Here is a 25,127-nt window from a genome sequence, read left to right as displayed (position 1 = left end):
ATGAAGCATCTTCCAATTCCTTCATTTGGTGAGTCAAATATGTCGTAGGAGTTGGTTGACACAAGTGCTAGACCGGCAACACCTTCATCTTGAGTATCTTCGGAGTCGGAGTGATAACTTCTCTCGGAGTGGCTGTCGGAGTCGGAGCCGGATAACCATTCACCAACATGAGCTTGATGTCTTCGTCTGGTGTAGCTCCTTGATGATTTTTCCTTCCTTTCCGAATCCTTGCTTCTCCGTGAGTATCTGTTGGGGAACGTTGCAGAAAACAAAAAATTTCCTACTCGTTTCACCAAGATCCATCTAGGAGTTCATCTAGCAACGAGTGATCGGATGCATCTACATACCTTTGTAGATCGCGAGCGGAAGCGTTCAAAGAATGGGGATGATGTAGTCGAACACGACGTGAATCAAATCACCGGAGATCCTAGCACCGAACGGACAGTGCCTCCGCGTTCAACACACGTACGGAACGGATGACGTCTCCTCCTTTCTTGATCCAGCAAGGGGGAAGGAGAGGTTGATGAAGATCCAGCAGCACGACGGCGTGGTGGTGGATGCAGGGCGTCACAGTAGCAGGGCTTCGCCTATACTACGAGAGAGAGACGTAACGGGGAGAGAGGGAGGCGCCAGGGGTTGGTGTATCAAGTCCCTCCTCTCCCCCACTATATATAGGAGGGCCAAGGGGGGTGGTGCGCCAGCCTAGGAGATCCAATCTCCTAGGTGCAGCAGCCAAGGGGAGGTTTCCCTCCCCCCCCCCAAGGCACCTAGAGGTGCCTTCCACCATTGGGACTCTTCCCTTAAGTGGAACCCTAGGCGCATGGGCTTTTGGGGCTGGTGCCCTTGGCCCATCTAGGCCAAGGCGCACCCCCTACAGCCCATGTGGCCCCCCGGGACAGGTGGCCCCACCCGGTGGGCCCCCGGGACCCTTCCGGTGGTCCCGATACAATACCGATAACCCCGAAACTTGTCCCGATGGCCGATACTGCACTTCCTATATATAATTCTTTACCTCCGGACCATTCCGGAACTCCTCGTGATGTCTGGGATCTCATCCGGGACCCCGAACAATATTTGGGTTACTGCATATACATATCTTCATAACCCTAGCATCACCGAACCTTAAGTGTGTAGACCCTACGGGTTCGGGAGACATGCAGACATGACCGGGACGACTCTCCGGTCAATAACCAACAGCGGGATCTGGATACCCATGTTGGCTCCCACATGCTCCACGATGATCTCATCGGATGAACCACGATGTCGAGGATTTAATCAACCCCGTATACAATTCCCTTTGTCAATCGGTATGTTACTTGCCCGAGACTCGATCGTTGGTATCCCAATACCTTGTTCAGTCTCGTTACCGGCAAGTCACTTTAGTCGTACCGTAATGCATGATCCCGTGATCAACCACTTGGTCACCTTGAGCTCATAATGATGATGCATTACCGAGTGGGCCCAGTGATACCTCTCCGTTATATGGAGTGACAAATCCCAGTCTTGATCGTGTCAACCCAACAGACACTTCCGGAAATACCTGTAGTGCACCTTTATAGTCACCCAGTTACGTTGTGACGTTTGATACACCCAAAGCACTCTTACGGTATCCGGGAGTTACACGATCTCATGGTCAAAGGAAAAGATACTTGACATTGGAAAAGCTCTAGCAAACGAACTACACGATCTTGTGCTATGCTTAGGATTAGGTCTTGTCCATCACATCATTCTCCTAATGATGTGATCCCGTTATCAATGACATCCAATGTCCATAGCCAGGAAACCATGACTATCTGTTGATCAACGAGCTAGTCAACTAGAGGCTTACTAGGGACATATTATGGTCTATGTATTCACACGTGTATTACGATTTTCGGATAATACAGTTATAGCATGAATAAAGACAATTATCATGATCAAAGAAATATAATAATAATACTTTTATTATTGCCTCTAGGGCATATTTCCAACAGTCTCCCACTTGCACTAGAGTCAATAATCTAGTTACATTGTGATGAATCGAACACCCATGGAATTCTGGTGTTGATCATGTTTTGCCCTAGGGAGAGGTTTAGTCAACAGATCTGCTATATTCAGGTCCGTATGTACTTTACAAATCTCTATGTCTCCATCTTGAACATTTTCACGAATGGAGTTGAAGCGACGCTTGATGTGCCTTGTCTTCTTGTGAAACCTGGGCTCCTTGGCAAGTGCAATAGCTCCAGTGTTATCACAGAAGAGTTTGATTGGCCCCGACGCATTGGGTATGACTCCTAGGTCGGTGATGAACTCCTTCACCCATATTGCTTCATGTGCTGCCTCTGAGGCTGCCATGTACTCCGCTTCACATGTAGATCCCGCCACGACGCTCTGTTTGCAGCTGCACCAGCTCACTGCTCCACCATTCAACATATACGCGTATCCGGTTTGTGACTTAGAGTCATCCAGATCTGTGTCGAAGCTAGCGTCGACGTAACCCTTTACGACGAGCTCTTCGTCACCTCCATAAACGAGAAACATTTCCTTAGTCCTTTTCAGGTACTTCAGGATATTCTTGACCGCTGTCCAGTGTTCCTTGCCGGGATTACTTTGGTACCTTCCTACCAAACTTACGGCAAGGTTTACATCAGGTCTGGTACACATCATGGCATACATAATAGAACCTATGGCTGAGGCATAGGGGATGACACTCATCTCTTCTATATCTTCTGCCGTGGTCGGGCATTGAGCCGAGCTCAATCTCACACCTTGCAAAACAGGCAAGAACCCTTTCTTGGACTGATCCATTTTGAACTTCTTCAAAATCTTATCAAGGTATGTGCTTTGTGAAAGACCTATGAGGCGTCTTGATCTATCTCTATAGATCTTGATGCCTAATATATAAGCAGCTTCTCCAAGGTCCTTCATTGAAAAACTCTTATTCAAGTAGGCCTTGATGCTGTCCAAGAGTTCTATATCATTTCCCATCAAAAGTATGTCATCTACATATAGTATGAGAAATGCTACAGAGCTCCCACTCACTTTCTTGTAAACGCAGGCTTCTCCATAAGTCTGCGTAAACCCAAACGCTTTGATCATCTCATCAAAGCGAATGTTCCAACTCTGAGATGCTTGCACCAGCCCATAAATCGAGCGTTGGAGCTTGCACACCTTGTCAGCATTCTTAGGATCGACAAAACCTTCCGGCTGCATCATATACAATTCTTCCTTAAGGAAACCATTAAGGAATGCCGTTTTGACGTCCATTTGCCATATTTCATAATCGTAGAATGCGGCAATTGCTAACATGATTCGGACGGACTTTAGCTTCGCTACCGGTGAGAAAGTCTCATCGTAGTCAACCCCTTGAACTTGTCGATAACCCTTAGCGACAAGCCGAGCTTTATAGATGGTCACATTACCATCCGCGTCTGTCTTCTTCTTAAAGATCCATTTATTTTCTATGGCTCGCCGTTCAACGGGTAAGTCAGTCAAAGTCCATACTTCGTTTTCATACATGGATCCTATCTTGGATTTCATGGCTTCTAGCCATTTGTTGGAATCCGGGCCTGCCATCGCTTCTTCATAGTTCGAAGGTTCACCGTTGTCTAACAACATGATTTCCAAGACAGGGTTGCCGTACCACTCTGGTGCGGAACGTGTCCTTGTGGACCTTCGAATTTCAGTAGGAGCTTGATCAGAAGTATCTTGATCATCATGAATAACTTCCTCTCTAGTCGGTGCAGGCACCTCAGGAACATTTTCTTGAGTTGCGCCATTTACCGGTTCAAGAGGCAATACTTCATCAAGTTCTACTTTCCTCCCACTTACTTCTTTCAAGAGAAACTCTTTCTCTAGAAAGGATCCATTCCTGGCAACAAAGATCTTGCCTTCGGATCTGAGGTAGAAGGTATACCCAGCAGTTTCTTTAGGGTATCCTATGAAGACGCATTTTTCCGACTTGGGTTCGAGCTTTTCAGGTTGAAGTTTCTTGACATAAGCATCGCATCCCCAAACTTTTAGAAACGACAGCTTAGGTTTCTTCCCAAACCATAATTCATACGGTGTCGTCTCAACGGATTTCGACGGAGCCCTATTTAAAGTGAATGCGGCAGTCTCTAAAGCATAGCCCCAAAAAGATAGCGGTAAATTGGTAAGAGACATCATAGATCGCACCATATCTAATAGAGTGCGATTACGACGTTCGGACACACCGTTACGCTGAGGTGTTCCAGGCGGCGTGAGTTGTGAAACTATTCCACATTTTCTTAAGTGTGTGCCAAATTCGTGACTCAAGTATTCTCCTCCACGATCTGATCGTAGAAACTTGATTTTCCTGTCACGTTGATTTTCAACCTCACTCTGAAATTCCTTGAACTTTTCAAAGGTTTCAGACTTGTGTTTCATTAAGTAGACATACCCATATCTACTCAAGTCATCAGTGAGGGTGAGAACATAACGATAGCCACCGCGAGCCTCAACACTCATTGGACCGCACACATCAGTATGTATGATTTCCAATAAGTTGGTTGCTCGCTCCATTGTTCCTGAGAACGGAGTCTTGGTCATTTTTCCCATGAGGCATGGTTCGCACGTGTCAAATGATTCATAATCAAGAGACTGTAAAAGTCCATCTGCATGGAGCTTCTTCATGCGTTTGACACCTATGTGACCAAGGCGGCAGTGCCACAAGTATGTGGGACTATCATTATCAACCTTACATCTTTTGGTACTCACACTATGAACATGTGTAGTAATACGCTCGAGATTCATTAAGAATAAACCATTGACTATCGGAGCATGACCATAAAACATATCTCTCATATAAATAGAACAACCATTATTCTCGGATTTAAATGAGTAGCCATCTCATATTAAACGAGATCCTGATACAATGTTCATGCTCAAACATGGCACTAAATAACAATTATTGAGGTTTATAACTAATCCCGTAGGTAAATGTAGAGGTAGCGTGCCAACGGCGATCACATCGACCTTGGAACCATTCCCGACGCGCATCGTCACCTCGTCCTTCGCCAGTTTCCGTTTATTCCGCAGCTCCTGCTGTGAGTTACAAATATGAGCAACGGCATCGGTATCAAATACCCAGGAGTTACTACGAGTACTGGTAAGGTACACATCAATTACATGTATATCAAATATACCTTTGGTGTTGCCGGCCTTCTTGTCCGCTAAGTATTTGGGGCAGTTCCGCTTCCAGTGACCCTTCCCTTTGCAATAAAAGCACTCTGTCTCAGGCTTGGGTCCATTCTTTGACTTCTTCCCGACAGCTTGCTTGCCGGGCGCAGCAACTTCCTTGCCGTCCTTCTTGAAGTTCTTTTTACCCTTGCCCTTCTTGAACTTAGTGGTTTTATTCATCATCAACACTTGATGTTCCTTCTTGACTTCTACCTCTGCTGATTTCAGCATAGCAAATACTTCAGGAATGGTCTTTACCATCCCCTGCATATTGAAGTTCATCACAAAGCTCTTGTAGCTTGGTGGAAGCGACTGGAGGATTCTGTCAATGACCGCGTCATCCGGGAGATTAACTCCCAGCTGAGTCAAGCGGTTATGTAACCCAGACATAGTGAGTATGTGCTCACTGACAGAACTATTTTCCTCCATCTTACAGCTGAAGAACTTATCGGAGACTTCATATCTCTCGATCCGGGCATGAGCTTGAAAAACCATTTTTAGCTCTTCGAACATCTCATATGCTCCATGTCTCTCAAAACGCTTTTGGAGCCCCGGCTCTAAGCTGTAAAGCATGCCGCACTGAACGAGGGAGTAGTCATCAGTACGTGTCTACCAAGCGTTCATAGCGTCTTGGTTCTATGGGACGGGTGGATCACCTAGCGGTGCTTGTAGGACATAATCTTTCTTGGCAGCTATGAGGATGATCCTCAGGTTCCGGACCCAGTCCGTATAGTTGCTGCCATCGTCTTTCAGCTTGGTTTTCTCTAGGAACGCGTTGAAATTGAATACAACGTTGGCCATTTGATCTACAAGACATATTGTAAAGATTTTAGACTAAGTTCATGATAATTAAGTTCATCTAATCAAATTATTAATGAACTCCCACTCAGATTAGACATCCCTCTAGTCATCTAAGTGTTACACGATCCGAGTCGACTAGGCCGTGTCCGATTAACACGTGAGACGGACTAGTCATCGTCGGTGAACATCTTCATGTTGATCGTATCTTCCATACGACTCGTGTTCAACCTTTCGGTCTCTGTGTTCCGAGGCCATGTCTGTACATGCTAGGCTCGTCAAGTTAACCCTAAGTGTTTTTGCATGTGTAAAACTGTCTTACACCCGTTGTATGTGAACGTAAGGATCTATCACACCCGATTAACACGTGGTGCTTCGAAACGACGAACTGTAGCAACGGTGCACAGTTAGGGGAGAACACTTCTTGAAATTGTTGTAAGGGATCATCTTATTTACTACCGTCGTTCTAAGTAAACAAGATGCAAAACATGATAAACATCACATGCAATCAAATAATAATAGTGACATGATATGGCCAATATCACATGGCTCCTTTGATCTCCATCTTGGGGCTCCATGATCATCCTGTCACCGTCATACTCATCGACATGTAAGTTGTGATTCCTTGTACAATAGCATGAACATCTCATACATCACATATAGATCATTCATCATTCATCACAACTTTGGCCATATCATATCACAAAGCACTTGCTGCAAAAACAAGTTAGACGTCCTCTAATTGTTGTTGCAGGTTTTACATGGCTGAAGTAGGGTTCTAACAAGAACGTTTTCTTACCTACGTGAAAGCCACAACGTGATTTGTCAACTTCTATTTACCCTTCATAAGGACCCTGTTCATCGAATCAGCTCCAACTAAAGTAGGAGAGACAGACACCCGCCAGCCACCTTATGCAACTTGTGCATGTTTGTCGGTGGAACCGGTCTCACGTAAGCATACGTGTAAGGTTGGTCCGGGCCGCTTCATCCCACAATTCCGTTGAAGCAAGATAAGACTAGTAGCGGCAAGAAAGTTGACAACATCAACGCCCACAACAAATTGTGTTCTACTCGTGCAAGAGAACTACGCATAGACCTAGCTCATGATGCCACTGTTGGGGAACGTTGCAGAAAACAAAAATTTTCCTACTCGTTTCACCAAGATCCATCTAGGAGTTCATCTAGCAACGAGTGATCGGATGCATCTACATACCTTTGTAGATCGCGAGCGGAAGCGTTCAAAGAACGGGGATGATGTAGTCGAACACGACGTGAATCAAATCACCGGAGATCCTAGCACCGAACGGACAGTGCCTCCGCGTTCAACACACGTACGGAACGGATGACGTCTCCTCCTTTCTTGATCCAGCAAGGGGGAAGGAGAGGTTGATGAAGATCCAGCAGCACGACGGCGTGGTGGTGGATGCAGGGCGTCACAGTAGCAGGGCTTCGCCTATACTACGAGAGAGAGACGTAACGGGGAGAGAGGGAGGCGCCAGGGGTTGGTGTATCAAGTCCCTCCTCTCCCCCACTATATATAGGAGGGCCAAGGGGGGTGGTGCGCCAGCCTAGGAGATCCAATCTCCTAGGTGCGGCAGCCAAGGGGAGGTTTCTCTCCCCCCCAAGGCACCTAGAGGTGCCTTCCACCATTGGGACTCTTCCCTTAAGTGGAACCCTAGGCGCATGGGCTTTTGGCGCTGGTGCCCTTGGCCCATCTAGGCCAAGGCGCACCCCCTACAGCCCATGTGGCCCCCGGGACAGGTGGCCCCACCCGGTGGGCCCCCGGGACCCTTCCGGTGGTCCCGGTACAATACCGATAACCCTGAAACTTGTCCCGATGGCCGATACTGCACTTCCTATATATAATTCTTTACCTTCGGACCATTCCGGAACTCCTCGTGACGTCCGGGATCTCATCCGGGACTCCGAACAATATTCGGGTTACTGCATATACATATCTTCATAACCCTAGCGTCACCGAACCTTAAGTGTGTAGACCCTACGGGTTCGGGAGACATGCAGACATGACCGGGACGACTCTCCGGTCAATAAACAACAGCGGGATCTGTATACCCATGTTGGCTCCCACATGCTCCACGATGATCTCATTGGATGAACCACGATGTCGAGGATTTAATCAACCCCGTATACAATTCCCTTTGTCAATCGGTATGTTACTTGCCCGAGACTCGATCGTTGGTATCCCAATACCTTGTTCAGTCTCGTTACCGGCAAGTCACTTTACTCGTACCGTAATGCATGATCCCGTGATCAACCACTTGGTCACCTTGAGCTCATAATGATGATGCATTACCGAGTGGGCCCAGTGATACCTCTCCGTTATATGGAGTGACAAATCCCAGTCTTGATCCGTGTCAACCCAACAGACACTTTTGGAAATACCTGTAGTGCACCTTTATAGTCACCCAGTTATGTTGTGACGTTTGATACACCCAAAGCACTCTTACGGTATCCGGGAGTTACACGATCTCATGGTCAAAGGAAAAGATACTTGACATTGGAAAAGCTCTAGCAAACGGACTACACGATCTTGTGCTATGCTTAGGATTAGGTCTTGTCCATCACATCATTCTCCTAATGATGTGATCCCGTTATCAATGACATCCAATGTCCATAGCCAGGAAACCATGACTATCTGTTGATCAACGAGCTAGTCAACTAGAGGCTTACTAGGGACATATTATGGTCTATGTATTCACACGTGTATTACGATTTCCGGATAATACAGTTATAGCATGAATAAAGACAATTATCATGATCAAAGAAATATAATAATAATACTTTTATTATTGCCTCTAGGGCATATTTCCAACAGTATCTTCGTTCATAACGATCATCTCTACTCCTTCTCTCTCTTGGTGGTGATTCTTTGCTTCTTCTTTTTGGAGAATCTTCTCTTCTCTTGTAGGGAGCCGTACACTCATTGGAATAGTGTCCGGGTCTTCCACAACTGTAACAGTTTCGCTTTCGACTAGAAGATCTTTTGTCATTGTAGGACCTTGACTTGAAGCTTCTATCTTTGCTTCTACTCTTGTAGAACTTGTTGAAGTTCTTCACCATTAAGCTCAATTCTTCATTGAAGTCTTGTTTCTCACTTGATGATGTAGGGGCTTCACATGAGGCTTTATAGGCACCACTTGATTTGTTGTGAAGTTCCTCTTTATCCTTAAGTGACATCTCATGAGCAACAATTCTTCCAATCACCTCCGTTGGCTTGAGATCTTTGTAATTGGGCTTCATTTGGATCAATGTGCACACGGTATCATATTTTCCATCCAAGGCTCTTAGAATCTTCTTGATGATGAATCTATCGGTCATCTCTTCACTTCCTAAGCCGGCAATCTCATTTGTGATGAGAGCAAGCCTAGAGTACATTTCAGCGACACCTTCACCATCCTTCATCTTGAACTTGTCAAGTTGGCTTTGAAGCACATCCAACTTGGATTCCTTGACGGAGTCGGTACCTTCGTGCATATCAATCAAAGTGTCCCAAATTTCCTTCGCATTCTCAAGACGGCTGATTTTATTGAATCCTTCGGGGCACAATCCGTTGAAGAGAATATCACAAGCTTGAGCATTGTATTGCAACATCTTCAACTCATCCGCGGTAGCTTCACGGTTTGGTTCTCTCCCATGAAAGAAGTCACCTTGCAAACCAACACACACAATAGCCCAAACGGCGGGGTTATGCCCAAGAATATGCATTTTCATTTTATGCTTCCAACTAGCAAAATTAGTACCATCAAAGTAGGGACCTCTACGGTGATAATTTCCCTCGCTAGACGCCATACTCTCCTAGGTTGTGAAACCAAGGCTATGACCACCAAAAGCTATGGAGATCAAAGCAAATGGAGACCAAAGCTCTGATACCACTTGTCGGATCGAAAGTATGTCTAGAGGGGGGTGATTAGACTACTTGACCAATTAAAAACTTAACCTTTTCCCAATTTTAGTTCTTGGCAGATTTTAGCTATTTTAGGACAAGTCAAGCAATCATCACACAATTCAAGCAAGCATGCAAAGAGTATATTGGCAGCGGAAAGTAAAGCATGCAACTTGCAAGAATGTAAAGGGAAGGGTTTGGAGAATTCAAACGCAATTGGAGACACGGATGTTTTTCCCGTGGTTCGGATAGGTGGTGCTATCCTACATCCACGTTGATGGAGACTTCAACCCACAAAGGGTAACGGTTGCGAGAGTCCACGGAGGGCTCCACCCACAAAGGGTAACGGTTGCGCGAGTCCACACAGGGCTCCACCCACGAAGGGTCCACGAAGAAGCAACCACCCACAAAGGGTCCACGAAGAAGCAACCTTGTCTATCCCACCATGGCCATCGCCCACACAGGACTTGCCTCACTAGAGGTAGATCTTCACGAAGTAGGCGATCTCCTTGCCCTTACAAACTCCTTGGTTCAACTCCACAATCTTGTCGGAGGCTCCCAAGTGACACCTAGCCAATCTAGGAGACACCACTCTCCAAGAAGTAACAAATGGTGTGTAGGTAATGAACTCCTTGCTCTTGTGCTTCAAATGATAGTCTCCCCAACACTCAACTCTCTCTCATAGGATTTGGATTTGGTTGAAAGAAGATTTGAGTGGAAAGCAACTTGGGAAGGCTAGAGATCAAGATTCATATGGTAGGAATGGAATGTCTTGGTCTCAACACATGAGTAGGTGGTTCTCTCTCAGAACATATGAGTTGGAATGGTGTGTGTGTTCTGATGGCTCTCTCATCGAATGAGAAGAAGGTGGAGGGGTATATATAGCCTCCACACAAAATCCAGCCGTTACACAGTTTTCCAATCTCGGTGGGACCGAATCAATAAGCTCGGTCGGACCGAAAATGTAAACCTAGTGACCGTTAGTGATTTTAGGTGGGACTGACATGCAACTCGGTAGGACCGACATGGCTAGGGTTTGGGCATAACGTAATCTCGGTGAGACCGATTACACAAACTCGGTGAGACCGAATTTGGTAATTAGCTAACCAGAGAGTTGGTCAGGCAAACTCGGTGGGACCGATTTGCTCTTTCGGTGAGACCGAGTGGAACTCGGTGAGACCGAAAAGTTACAAAGGGGAAACACTGAGTTTACATTGCAATCTCGGTGGGACCGATTCGCTCTTTCGGTGGGACCGAAAAGTTACGAAAGGGAAACAGAGAGTTTGCAACCCCATCTCGGTGAGACCGAGATCCCTATCGGTAGGACCGAATTGCTAGGGTTTGGCAGTGGCTAATGACAAGTGAAACTCGGTGGCGCCGGATAGGAGGAATCGGTAGGACCGAGTTTGGCTTAGGGTTTAGGTCATATGTGGATATGGGAAAGTAGTTGAGGGTTTTGGAGCATATCACTAAGCACATGAAGCAAGAGGCTCATTAAGCAACACCTCATCCCTCCTTGATAGTATTGGCTTTTCCTAAAGACTCAATGTGATCTTGGACCACTAAAATATAAAATGAAGAGTCTTGAGCTTTTGAGCTTGAGCCAATCCTTTGTCCTTAGCATTTTGAGGGTTCCACTTTCACATCCATGCCATGCCAATCATTGAGCTTTCCTGAAATAATCATCTTGGAATAGCATTAGCTCAATGAGCTATATGTTGTTATGAATTACCAAAACCACCTAGGGATAGTTGCACTTTCAGCTTGGTTCTCTTGTGAAATCTGGATTCCTTTGCCAAGGCAATTGCACCAGTATTGTCACAAAAGATTTTCATTGGACCCGATGCACTAGGTATGACACCTAGATCGGATATGAACTCCTTCATCCAGACTCCTTCGTTTGCTGCTTCCTAAGCAGCTATGTACTCTGCTTCACATGTAGATCCCGCCACGACGCTTTGTTTTGAACTGCACCAACTGACAGCTCCACCATTTAATGTAAACACGTATCCGGTTTGCGATTTAGAATCGTCCGGATCAGTGTCAAAGCTTGCATCAACGTAACCGTTTACAATGAGCTCTTTGTCACCTCCATATACGAGAAACATATCCTTAGTCCTTTTCAGGTATTTCAGGATGTTCTTGACCGCTGTCAAGTGATCCACTCCTGGATTACTTTGGTACCTCCCTGCTAAACTTATAGCAAGGCACATATCAGGTCTGGTACACAGCATTGCATACATGATAGAGCCTATGGCTGAAGCATAGGGAGCATCTTTCATTTTCTCTCTATCTTCTGCAGTGGTCGGGCATTGAGTCTGACTCAACTTCACACCTTGTAACACAGGCAAGAACCCTTTCTTTGCTTGATCCATTTTGAACTTCTTCAAAATCTTGTCAAGGTATGTGCTTTGTGAAAGTCCAATTAAGCGTCTTGATCTATCTCTATAGATCTTTATGCCTAATATGTAAGCAGCTTCACTGAGGTCTTTCATTGAAAAACTCTTATTCAAGTATCCCTTTATGCTATCCAGCAATTCTATATCATTTCCAATCAGTAATATGTCATCTACATATAATATTAGAAATGCTACAGAGCTCCCACTCACTTTCTTGTAAATACAGGCTTCTCCGAAAGTCTGTATAAAACCAAATGCTTTGATCACACTATCAAAGCGTTTATTCCAACTCCGAGAGGCTTGCACCAGTCCATAAATGGATCGCTGGAGCTTGCACACTTTGTTAGCTCCCTTTGGATCGACAAAACCTTCCGGTTGCATCATATACAACTCTTCTTCCAGAAATCCATTGAGGAATGCAGTTTTGACATCCATCTGCCAAATTTCATAATCATAAAATGCGGCAATTGCTAACATGATTCGGACAGACTTAAGCATCGCTACGGGTGAGAAGGTCTCATCGTAGTCAACCCCTTGAACTTGTCGAAAACCTTTTGCGACAAGTCAAGCTTTGTAGACAGTAATATTACCGTCAGCGTCAGTCTTCTTCTTGAAAATCCATTTATTCTCAATTGCTTGCCGATCATCGGGCAAGTCAACCAAAGTCCATACTTTGTTCTCATACATGGATCCCATCTCAGATTTCATGGCTTCAAGCCATTTTGCGGAATCTAGGCTCACCATCGCTTCTTCATAGTTCGTAGGTTCACCATGATCTAGCAGCATGATTTCCAGAACAGGATTACCGTACCACTCTGGCGCGGATCTCACTCTGGTTGATCTACGAGGTTCAGTAGTATCTTGTCCTGAAGTTTCATGATCATTATCATTAGCTTCCTCACTAATTGGTGTAGGTGTCGCAGAAATAGTTTTCTGTGATGTACTACTTTCCAACAGGGGAGCAGGTACAGTTACCTCATCAAGTTCTACTTTCCTCCCACTCACATCTTTCGAGAGAAACTCCTTCTCCATAAAGTTTCCAAATTTAGCAACAAAAGTCTTGCCTTCGGATCTGTGATAGAAGGTGTATCCAATAGTTTCCTTTGGATATCCTATGAAGACACATTTCTCCGATTTGGGTTCGAGCTTATCAGGTTGAAGATTTTTCACATAAGCATCGCAGCCCCAAACTTTCAAAAACGACAACTTTGGTTTCTTGCAAAACCATAGTTCATAAGGTGTCGTCTCAACTGATTTTGATGGTGCCTTATTTAACGTGAATGCGGCCGTCTCTAAAGCATAACCCCAAAACGATAGTGGTAAATCAGTAAGAGACATCATAGATCGCTCCATATCTAGTAAAGTACGATTATGACGTTCGGACACACCATTACGCTGTGGTGTTCCGGGTGGCGTGAATTGCGAAACTATTCCGCATTGCTTCAAATGTACACCAAACTCGTAACTCAAATATTCTCCTCCACGATCAGATCGTAGAAACTTTATTTTCTTGTTACAATGATTTTCAACTTCACTCTGAAATTCTTTGAATTTTTCAAATGTTTCAGACTTATGTTTCATTAAGTAGATATACCCATATCTGCTTAAGTCATCTGTGAAGGTGAGAAAATAACGATATCTGCCACGAGCCTCAATATTCATTGGACCACATACATCTGTATGTATGATTTCCAACAAATTTGTTGCTCTCTCCATTGTACCGGAGAACGGTGTTTTAGTCATCTTGCCCATGAGGCACGGTTCGCAAGTACCAAGTGATTCATAATCAAGTGGCTCCAAAAGTCCATCAGTATGGAGTTTCTTCATGCGCTTTACACCGATATGACCTAAACGGCAGTGCCACACATAAGTTGCACCATCATTATCAGCTCTGCATCTTTTGGCTTCAACATTATGAATATGTGTATCACTACTATCAAGATTCAATAAGAATAGACCACTCTTCAAGGGTGCATGACCATAAAAGATATTACTCATATAAATAGAACAACCATTATTCTCTGATTTAAATGAATAATCGTCTCGCATTAAACAAGATTCAAATATAATGTTCATGCTCAACGCTGGCACCAAATAACAATTATTTAGGTCTAATACTAATCCTGAAGGTAGATGTAGAGGTAGCGTGCCGACCGTGATCACATCGACTTTGGAACCGTTTCCCACGCGCATCGTCACCTCGTCCTTAGCAAATATTAGCAACAGAACTAGTATCAAATACCCAGGTGCTACTGCGAGCATTAGTAAGGTACACATCAATAACATGTATATCACATATACCTTTGTTCACCTTGCCATCCTTCTTATCCGCCAAATACTTGGGGCAGTTCCGCTTCCAGTGACCAGTCTGCTTGCAGTAGAAGCACTCGGTTTCAGGCTTAGGTCCAGACTTGGGTTTCTTCTCTTGAGCAGCAACTTGCTTGCCGTTTTTCTTGAAGTTCCCCTTCTTCTTCCCTTTGCCCTTTTTCTTGAAACTAGTGGTCTTGTTGACCATCAACACTTGATGCTCCTTTTTAATTTCTACCTCCGCAGCTTTCAGCATCGCGAAGAGCTTGGGAATAGTCTTGTTCATCCCTTGCATATTCTAGTTCATCACGAAGCTCTTGTAGCTTGGTGGCAGTGATTGGAGAATTCTGTCAATGACGCAATCATCTGGAAGATTAACTCCCATCTGAATCAAGTGATTATTATACCCAGACATTTTGAGTATATGCTCACTGACAGAACTGTTCTCCTCCATCTTGCAGCTATAGAACTTATTGGAGACTTCATATCTCTCAATTCGGGCATTTGCTTGAAATATTAACTTCAACTCCTGGAACATCTCATATGCTCCATGACGTTCAAAACGTCGTTGAAGTCCCGATTCTAAGCCGTAAATCATGGCACACTGAACTATCGAGTAGTCATCAGCTTTGCTCTGCCAGACGTTCATAACATCTGGTGTTGCTCCAGCAGCTGGCCAGGCACCCAGCGGTGCTTCCAGGACGTAATTCTTCTGTGCAGCAATGAGGATAATCCTCAAGTTACGGACCCAGTCCGTGTAATTGCTACCATCATCTTTCAACTTTGCTTTCTCAAGGAACGCATTAAAATTCAATGGAACAACAGCACGGGCCATCTATCTACAATCAAACATACATAAGCAAGATACTATCAGGTACTAAGTTCATGATAAATTTAAGTTCAATTAATCAAATTACTTAAGAACTCCCACTTAGATAGACATCCCTCTAATCCTCTAAGTGATCACGTGATCCAAATCAGCTAAACCATGTCCGATCATCACGTGAGATGGAGTAGTTTCATTGGTGAACATCACTATGTTGATCATATCTACTATATGATTCACGCTCGACCTTTCGGTCTCCGTGTTCCGAGGCCATATCTGTATATGCTTGGCTCGTCAAGTATAACCTGAGTATTCCGCGTGTGCAACTGTTTTGCACCCGTTGTATTTGAACGTAGAGCCTATCACACCCGATCATCACGTGGTGTCTCAGCACGAAGAACTTTCGCAACGGTGCATACTCAGGGAGAACACTTCTTGATAATTTTAGTGAGAGATCATCTTATAATGCTACCGTCAATCAAATCAAGATAAGATGCATAAAAGATAAACATCACATGCAATCAATATAAGTGATATGATATGGCCATCATCATCTTGTGCCTGTGATCTCCATCTCCGAAGCACCGTCAGGATCACCATCGTCACCGGCGCGACACCTTGATCTCCATCATAGCATCGTTGTCGTCTCGCCAATTCTTATGCTTCCACAACTATCGCTACCGTTTAGTGATAAAGTAAAGCATTACTGCGTGATTGCATTGCATACAATAAAGCAACAACCATATGGCTCCTGCCAGTTGCCGATAACTCGGTTACAAAACATGATCATCTCATACAATAAAATCAGCATCATGTCTTGACCATATCACATCACAACATGCCCTGCAAAAACAAGTTAGACGTCCTCTACTTTGTTGTTGCAAGTTTTACGTGGCTGCTACGGGCTTAAGCAAGAACCAATCTTACTTACGCATCAAAACCACGATGATAGTTTGTCAAGTTGGTGCTGTTTTAACCTTCGCAAGGACCGGGCGTAGCCACACTCGGTTCAACTAAAGTTGGAGAAACTGTCACCCGCAAGCCACCTATGTGCAAAGCACATCGGGAGAACCGGTCTCGCGTAAGCGTACGCGTAATGTCGGTCCGGGCCGCTTCGTCCAACAATACCGCCGAACCAAAGTATGACATGCTGGTAAGCAGTATGACTTATATCGCCCACAACTCACTTGTGTTCTACTCGTGCATATAACATCAACACATAAAACCTAGGCTCTGATACCACTGTTGGGGAATGTAGTAATTTTAAAATTTCCTACGCACACGCAAGATCATGGTGATGCATAGCAACGAGAGGGGAGAGTGTGATCTATGTACCCTTGTAGATCGATAGCGGAAGCGTTATGACAACGCGGTTGATGTAGTTGTACGTCTTCACGGCCCAACCGATCAAGCACCGAAACTACGGCACCTCCGAGTTTTAGCACACGTTCAGCTCGATGATGATCCCTGGACTCCGATCTAGCAAAGTGTCGGGGAAGAGTTCCGTCAGCACGACGGCGTGGTGACGATCTTGATGTACTACTGTCGTAGGGCTTCGCCTAAGCACTGCTACAATATTATCGAGGACTATGGTGGCAGGGGGCGCCGCACACAGCTAAGAATATGATCACGTGGATCAACTTGTGTGTTTCTGGGGTGCCCCTGCCTCCATATATAAAGGTTCAAGAGAGGAGGAGGCCGGCCGGCCACTATGGCACGCCAAGGAGGAGTCCTCCTCCTAGTAGGAGTCCTACTAGGAGGGGGAAAGAAGTGGGGAGGGAGAAGGAAAGGGGGGGCGCCACCCCCCCTCTCCTAGTCCAATTCGGACCAGGGGGAGGAGGCGCGCGGCCCACCTTTGGCTGCCCCTCTCTCTTTCCACTAAGGCCCATATGGCCCATTACTTCTCCCGGGGGGGGGGGGGTCCGGTAACCCTCCGGCTTTCCGGTTTTCTCCGAAATCACCCGAAACACTTCCGATGTCCGAATATAGCCGTCCAATATATCAATCTTTATGTCTCGACCATTTCGAGACTCCTCGTCATGTCTGTGATCACATCTGGGACTCCGAACAACCTTCGGTACATCAAAACGTATAAACTCATAATATAACTGTCATCGAAACCTTAAGCGTGCGGACCCTACGGGTTCGAGAACAATGTAGACATGACCGAGACATGTCTCCGGTCAATAACCAATAGCGGGACCTGGATGCCCATATTGGCTCCTACATATTCTATGAAGATCTTTATCGGTCAGACCGCATAACAACATACGTTGTTCCCTTTGTCATCGGTATGTTACTTGCCCGAGATTCGATCGTCGGTATCCAATACCTAGTTCAATCTCGTTACCGGAAAGTCTCTTTACTCGTTCTGTAATACATCATCTCGCAACTAACTCATTAGTTACATTGCTTGCAAGGCTTAAGTGATGTGCATTACCGAGAGGGCCCAGAGATACCTCTCCGACGATCGGAGTGACAAATCCTAATCTCGAAATACGTCAACCCAACATGTACCTTTGGAGACACCTGTAGAGTACCTTTATAATCACCCAGTTACGTTGTGACGTTTGGTAGCACACAAAGTGTTCCTCCGGCACACGGGAGTTACATAATCTCATAGTCATAGGAACATGTATAAGTCATGAAGAAAGCAATAGCAACATACTAAACGATCGGATGCTAAGCTAATGGAATGGGTCATGTCAATCAAATCATTCAACTAATGATGTGATCCTGTTAATAAAATGACAACTCTTTGTCAATGGTTAGGAAACATAACCATCTTTGATTAACGAGCTAGTCAAGTAGAGGCATACTAGTGACACTCTGTTTGTCTATGTATTCACACATGTATTATGTTTCCGGTTAATATAATTCTAGCATGAATAATAAACTTTTATCATGATATAAGGAAATAAATAATAACTTTATTATTGCCTCTAGGGCATATTTCCTTCAACCGGCTCCTTAGCCACTCCGAAACAGAACGATTCATTTTTATGAAAGTTAATCTTAAAACCTCACATTTGCTCAAAGGATGAAAGCAAAAGTTTCTGATTATGAGCCTTGTCATGGTTATGTCCATGAAGAGAACTGTGTCATTGGCATATTCCAAAATTGATAGGCCCCCTCCCACACGGTGTGGCAAATTGTATCTCCTACAATTTGGCCATCCTATTTGGCGCACTCTATCAAAGTAGACAACATGTCAACGACAATGTTAAATAACACTAGAGACAATGGATCACCCTGACGTAGGCCCTTTTTCGTTCGGAAGTAGTGTCCTATGTCATCATTGACTTTAATAGCCACACTACATCCAGCAACGAAGGTTTGGATCCACTCATGACATTTATCGGAGAAACCTTTCATTCTCAAGGCCTGTTGGAGAAACGACCATTTGACTTTGTCATAGGCTTTTTCAAAGTCAATTTTGAATACTACACTCATGTTTACGATGCATCTCATGAATAGTTTCATGCAAAATTACTAATCCATCGAGTATATTTCTTCCGTGAATAAAATTCGTTTGGGAGGGACGAACAACATGGTCAGCAATCACGTTGAGACTATTAGTGGCCACTTGGGTGAAAATTTAAAAGCTGACAGTAAGGAGGCATATCAGTCTGCCTTGCTCGATCCTCTTAGCCTCCTTGGTCTTTGGCAACAAAACAATATAACCAAAATTGAGCCAATGTAGGTCAAGTTGGCCAGTATGAAGACAGTGGAATAGTTCCATTAGGTCAGACTTGATGATATCCCAGAAATTATGATAGAACTCTGTTGGGAACCCATCAGGACCTGGAGCCTTGCCGTGTTCCATCTGGAAGACCGCAGCTCTCACCTCCTCTTCCGAGAAGAGGGTGTCGTAAGAATATCGTTCTCTTCGGTCGTGACTTGTGGAATGTCTTTTGTTTGGTGCTCATCAGGGGTGAAGTTCCCTTCAGTTGGAGTTCTGAACAAAGATTTGTAGTACTTAGTTATGAAACGCTTGAGATCCGCCTGACCCTCAATCCGCCCTTCATCTTGTTGGAGACTAAACATTCATAGTTCACTCATTTTCAAAAGATGGGTTTCGGCCCATTCAAAATGATGGATTTCACTCATTCCAAAAAGTATGCTTCACTATGTTAAAAAACTGATTTCAGCCATTCCAAACAACTGATTTCACTCATTTCAAACAACTTATTTCACTCGTTTCAACTGAAAGAAAGACATGTTTCAATTATTTCAAAATCTAATTTCACTCGTTTAAAAAACCGTTGGTTTCAAGAAGTGGTACATGTGAAATATAACTGAAACTAAAATGGTGAACAAATCAACTTCACTGTGAGGACACTAAAATATGGAGTTTCACAATAATAATATTTCACTTTAAAAACTAATTTCACTCATTTAAGAAATATCATTCAAGTAAAACTTATTTCACTCATTTTAAGAAAACTGATTTCACTCATTTCAAAGTACTAAATTCATTCGTTCCATTTGAAAGATAGGCTTCAATTACTTTCAGGAGCCAATTCCACTCCTTTAAAAATAATACGTGTTTCAAGAAAATGGTATATTTGAAATATAACTGAAACTAAAATGAGTGAACAAAACACATTCACATAAGAAACGCTGAAATAAGGATCTTCGCAAATATCATATTTCAATTTTTTAAATAGGAAAAAAGTAAATTAGGTTAAATATATTCAAGATTGGTCTTGTTCTATGGATCATGTGTCAAGGAATTTGAATATATATGAAAAATACAAAAATAGAACATTATGGTGAAAGATATTGATCATCTAAAATTTTAAACAAAGATAAAATGTGTGTACTTGTTTTGGAGAGAAAAAGTAATATTCTATTGTTGACATGGGCTCATTTAGAGCAAGTACAATAGGGTGACATAAGGAGGCTATAAGGAATAGAATAATATATCTTTGCTTAGTTGGGGGAGAGAGAAGAGGAGAGAGAAGAGAAGCGAGCTCTTGGTTATTAGCCAGCTGCAACACGAGACCCAAAACATTTTGTGAGGATATAAGGTGGACCAACGATTAATAAACTAGTACATATTTAAAACTTACTATTGTACATGCCGGTTAAAAGGTTGGCTGTAGATGACATGGATACTTCTTATAGCCGACCGTCGGCTATATTATTAACCATGCTCTTAGCTGACACAGATTTGACTATTCACGGAGGTAGATGAGATAACTGCCACAATACAATGTTTGCTATACATAGTGGGCCCCTATCTCAAAGTAATTGTTAGGAAGATGTTTCACCGCTAGGTAACACAACCTTTATTGTCTCAAAAGAAAAGGTAACACAGCCTTTAGAAAGCTCTTTGCCGTAATAAGTACCTGCTGCTTGTGAAAATTGCTGTTGGAGCTCGGCCTCCGTGGAGGCCGGGTTTTTCAAAAATTCAAAATTCAACAAATTCATATTTTTACATTTTAAGAAATTTTGAAAAAATACAAACATGCATGGAGGCATAACACATATGTGTGTAAATTCTCAGGACGAAATACGCTGAACGAAGGCTATGCAAAAAAGACAAATATGTGACTTTCAACGCACGATACTATTCATCTCAAAAGTCCATGAATTTGTTCTTTTTGCACAGATCGCATCTTTCGAAACAGGTTTTCGCCCCTCTTTATATATAAAGCATCAATCAAACAAAGTATACGATCGAACGATACAAGGTAAAGAGGTAGCTCTCTTACAAAGCCGATCCTAGGATAATCGGCACACGCACACCACAAGCGACTACGCTATCAAAAGATAATACAAGAGGAACTGGGTACATTGTCATGCCACTCCCTAGTACACCTATACTCCACAACAACGCCCTCGTGAGGGAAACCGGCGCAACGCGTCGCCGCTGCCGAGTCCACAATGGACAAAAGGTTTTCACCCGAAACCCGATCACGAAGGGAAGCACCACCACGACGTCCTGAAGAAGAGAGCGGCGCCTGCGACCGTCACCGTCGTCAGACGCCTGGGAGCGCAGAGCTTTTGCCCGGTAGCTCCCGCGTGCCACCACGACGTCTTCAGGAGGAGCACAACGATATCAAAACCCTAGATCCGGAACAGGGCACCTCCACTGCCAGAGATAGAGATCGTGCCCGAGCCACCCACCGCTATGCTCCTCGCCACCCACATGACCAAGAGGCACCACTACCACCGTTGCCATGGTGCCCGCCGAAGAGCCAACCATGTGGACTGCCTTCCAGGGCCGCCGCCCCGGCATCCAAGCCGCGAGACATAGCCAACTGCCTGCTTCACAGTGCATAGACCATGACTAGAAAAACCCGGCATCAGTCAGCGCCACCACCGTAGGGGTACCGACACCTGAAGTCCCCTCCAATCCCGGTGGACCAGGGGAGACATGACCTAAAGGTTGCCGATGGCCATCGTTGAGCCCATAGCTCAGACGACGCCAAGTCCACGACCATCAACACTGATCTGACCGCCAACTTAGCTCTGTCACGACCACCGCCACCACGGACCTTCACCAACGCAATAACGTGAGGACGCCCTCCAATCAAACCGCAAGACCCCACCTTGGCCGAGCCAGAGGCGACCTAGAGTCGAGCACCGATTCAAGGGCGACCAAGCACTGGACCTTGCGCGAGGAGCAACGAACCCTAGGCAGGAGGACCACGCCAAACTCTGACACCGGCGGTTAGTCTGTGTTGCCAGCCCACTGCCAGACAACGCCCGGGAGAGGCAGGCGCCACCCCATCAGATCGGAGCCTAGATCTAGATGGGAGGCAGCCCATGGCAGTCCGTCGTTGGCAACTCCGGCCGCTGGGCAGCCGCACCACACCCATGCCAGCCCCGTCTCCCATCGGCTCCACACGCACACCCCGCCACCGCTGGCCGAGGCCCGGGTCTCCACTCACTACCCACGCTCGCGAGAAGGCCGCCAATCACCAAAGTTGCCAACTGCCGCCACCCGACGACCCAGGGCAGCCCGGCCGCGCCGCTCCTAGCCATCGCCACAGGGGCCCACCACGCGTCAGACCCGCCGCCGCCACAGCCAGCCACGCGCGAACCACCCTCGATCACGCCGCCCGAAAGCTAGCTCGCCGCCGCGCCCCTGCCGGAGAGAGCAGCCCGCGCTGCTCCACTAACCGTGGAGAATGAGAGAGCCTCGCCGCCACCGGCTGCGGTTGATCTTTGCCCAGCCGAGCCCCTTGACGGCAGCGGGGGAGGAGGAAGGTGGCTGGTGGTGGAGATCTAGGTGCCCTCTTGGCCACCTCGCGGGTGGCGGCACGTGAGGGGATAAGGTCGCGAGTCGGGGAGTTATATCTCACAAAACCCACAGATCGCATCTCAAGATATTTCATTCTAGAATTTTACACATATACACATCACATCCTTGTGTACTTGTACAATTCTTCCAGATTTTTTTAACGTATATTTTTTTAATTTTTCAAGAATTTGGCCTTTAAGGGGCTGAGCTCCAAAATGCCGTTCTCCTACAGCTTGACACTATGAACGTGAACATCCAACAATGTTCAAGCTGCACATTCACCAAATCAAAGAGCTCCAATGCTACTGCAAGTATAGAAAAATAACTTATGACACAATTTGACGAAAAGGGTTTCCCCGCTTTATATAAAGCAACCATCATTATACAATTCGACACAAACACACGCCACCACAACACACACCCAAGAAAGGATATATAGACGCTGAAAACAGCAACTTCACCCCATACAACTCCAAGCAAACATCAAGTGTACAATAAGCATCACTACGGAGTCGTCGGGGGCCTCATCATGGACAAGCCACCACAATGAGATGAAGCCGTGCAAGATGAAGGTGGGCTCAGGAAGACAACAAACCCAATCCAGTGTGTATATACAGACGTGCGCGGCGGGTTTCTGGATTGGAGCGGGTTGAGAACCGGCTTCAGTTTAAAAAAAAAATATTGACCAGCTTCAGAGTTGCAACTTGCAGACGGTGGATCGAGTCGAGCTTGGATTCCTTTTCATTTTCAGTTCCGATTCCGACCGAGGCTCGGCTGTTGAGCACTAGTACATGTGAGAATCGGGTGGCACATCTTCCCTGCTTCCATCTATATATGCAAGTACCTATGGTGGACTAGACGTAGTCACGTAGACGATCGATAGCGTTACAGTGAGGCAGGGCCGGGCACAGCTAGGGAATTGTACGCTGCGCTATCTCTCAGTTCTCGAGAAGACGCTCGCTCGCTCGATCTTTGGATCATCATCAATGGGATCGGCACTGTTGTCCATGGTGCGGATGTTCACGCGGAAGCGGGACGGCGAGCCGCCGGCTTTCGTGCACGACCTGCACCGCGAGGACCAAACGCTCCAGGAGCGGTCCATGTGCGGCTGCGGCAGCCAATCGCCGGAGCACGGGACGACGGGTCAGCGCACCGAAGAGTACGTTCGCCTTGCTTGCTTAGCCAATGTATGTATCCGTCTTTTTCGTGTCGACTAACCCATTGCTAATGGTGATGTCTGGATCGATTTTGCAGGGAGCGCGACGCCTCCATCATCTGCCACGTCCACCACGCACTCCGCCACTACAACGCCACCAACCCGGGCTCGGAGTTCGTCGCCGTCAAGCCTCTCATGGCCGCGTACGTGGGTTTCCAAAGCCACATCTGGGTCCACGTCAGCTTCGTGGCTCGCAGGAAGAAGATCGCCAGCAGCAAACGGAGGCGCAACCAGGCCAACGACACGGACAAGACCTTCTTCGCCGAGCTGCGCTACAGCCACCACCACTCCGGCGCGCCGGCCATCGAAACATGCGCCATCATCGGTAAGCAGCGACCACCACACCTGGACCGCCATGAGAAGGCATCCATGATATGCATTACCTTTTCTGGTACACTTGCATATGGTTTCCCTTCAGATTTACCACGGTGACCACTAGTCCTAACTTGTGTTTTTTTTTCTTTTGTTCTCTATCCACAGAGAAGTCGTCGCGCAAAAGTCACTTGAAGACCGCCTGTGCATTTTGCCCCGAGAGCTTTCAGATTTTGCACCCCCTTGACGGGAGCTTTCTGTGCGGAAAGAAGAGCCAGGCAAACGAAGGGCAGGGTTTCACACATTTCATGAACCTGCTTGAGTTGGCGTTCACATGCCCCACGGCCAGTGGAGAAGGCAAGGAGGATGTTGCAGCTCCAGAGGAGGAGGACGACGATGACGAACATAGTAGCGCCCTGAGCTGGGCCTCCCTCCCCTTTCATTTTCTAGGTCATCTTATTACAAGGGTTTTGCCGGCCTTTGATGCTAAGCGTATGGACTAGATCAGGGGCAAAGCTAGCGAGAAGTTAATGCAATGAGTTCATGTTAAACCCAATGAAGACTGATGTATGGTAATAGCAAGGCCATGTATCAGACTGAGATTTTGAAGTTGATGTATGAAACTGAACTTCCGCAATAATTTTGTATACTTACCGTGCACTTTACTCTCTTTTTTAAAATTTAAAAGCAGCATTGGCGGAGCCTACATTTTGAAATAGGAAACAAGGAAATATATGTTTAGGTCTTCCCAACAAGGATGATGGACTACTTATAAATTGTGAGAGAAGGCATACACCCAAGGCAATATCATTCTTGCCCGGTATATAATTTTCAGTCCTCACATGGCTGCCCAACCTTACACGCCCAGCTCGTCCTAGTGATCAAGCTCCCTGCCTTGCAACCGCATACAGTAATAGGTACCTGCAGCTTGA

General features: G+C 45.6%; 1 protein-coding gene across 1 annotated transcript; it reads left to right on the top strand.

Annotated features, from left to right (window-relative positions):
• The first annotated feature begins 23,629 nt into the window (after positions 1-23,629).
• On the top strand, positions 23,630-24,698 carry LOC147972135 (uncharacterized). The gene is made up of 3 exons (XM_087522951.1): positions 23,630-23,826; positions 23,922-24,208; positions 24,364-24,698. Exons 1-3 carry the CDS (start codon positions 23,654-23,656, stop codon positions 24,696-24,698), a joined length of 795 nt encoding a protein of 264 aa, XP_087379077.1. The 5' UTR covers positions 23,630-23,653.
• The last annotated feature ends 429 nt before the right edge of the window (positions 24,699-25,127 follow it).

This window comes from Triticum urartu, chromosome 5A (genome assembly GCF_056163025.1).
Source record: "Triticum urartu cultivar PI428250 chromosome 5A, HENAU_Tu73, whole genome shotgun sequence".
NCBI classification, from domain to species: domain Eukaryota; kingdom Viridiplantae; phylum Streptophyta; class Magnoliopsida; order Poales; family Poaceae; genus Triticum; species Triticum urartu.
The sequence above is the reverse complement of the archived record's forward strand: the minus strand, read 5'-3'. Positions and strand labels throughout refer to the sequence as shown.

What these genes read in the sequence shown, in the direction of transcription:
- LOC147972135 (XM_087522951.1), top strand. Translation starts at nt 23,654, where the DNA reads ATGGGATCGGCACTGTTGTCCATGGTGCGGATGTTCACGCGGAAGCGG. An exon ending in ACGGGTCAGCGCACCGAAGA is followed by an intron (nt 23,827 to 23,921) that starts GTACGTTCGCCT and finishes TCGATTTTGCAG; the next exon opens with GGAGCGCGACGCCTCCATCA. An exon ending in CGAAACATGCGCCATCATCG is followed by an intron (nt 24,209 to 24,363) that starts GTAAGCAGCGAC and finishes CTCTATCCACAG; the next exon opens with AGAAGTCGTCGCGCAAAAGT.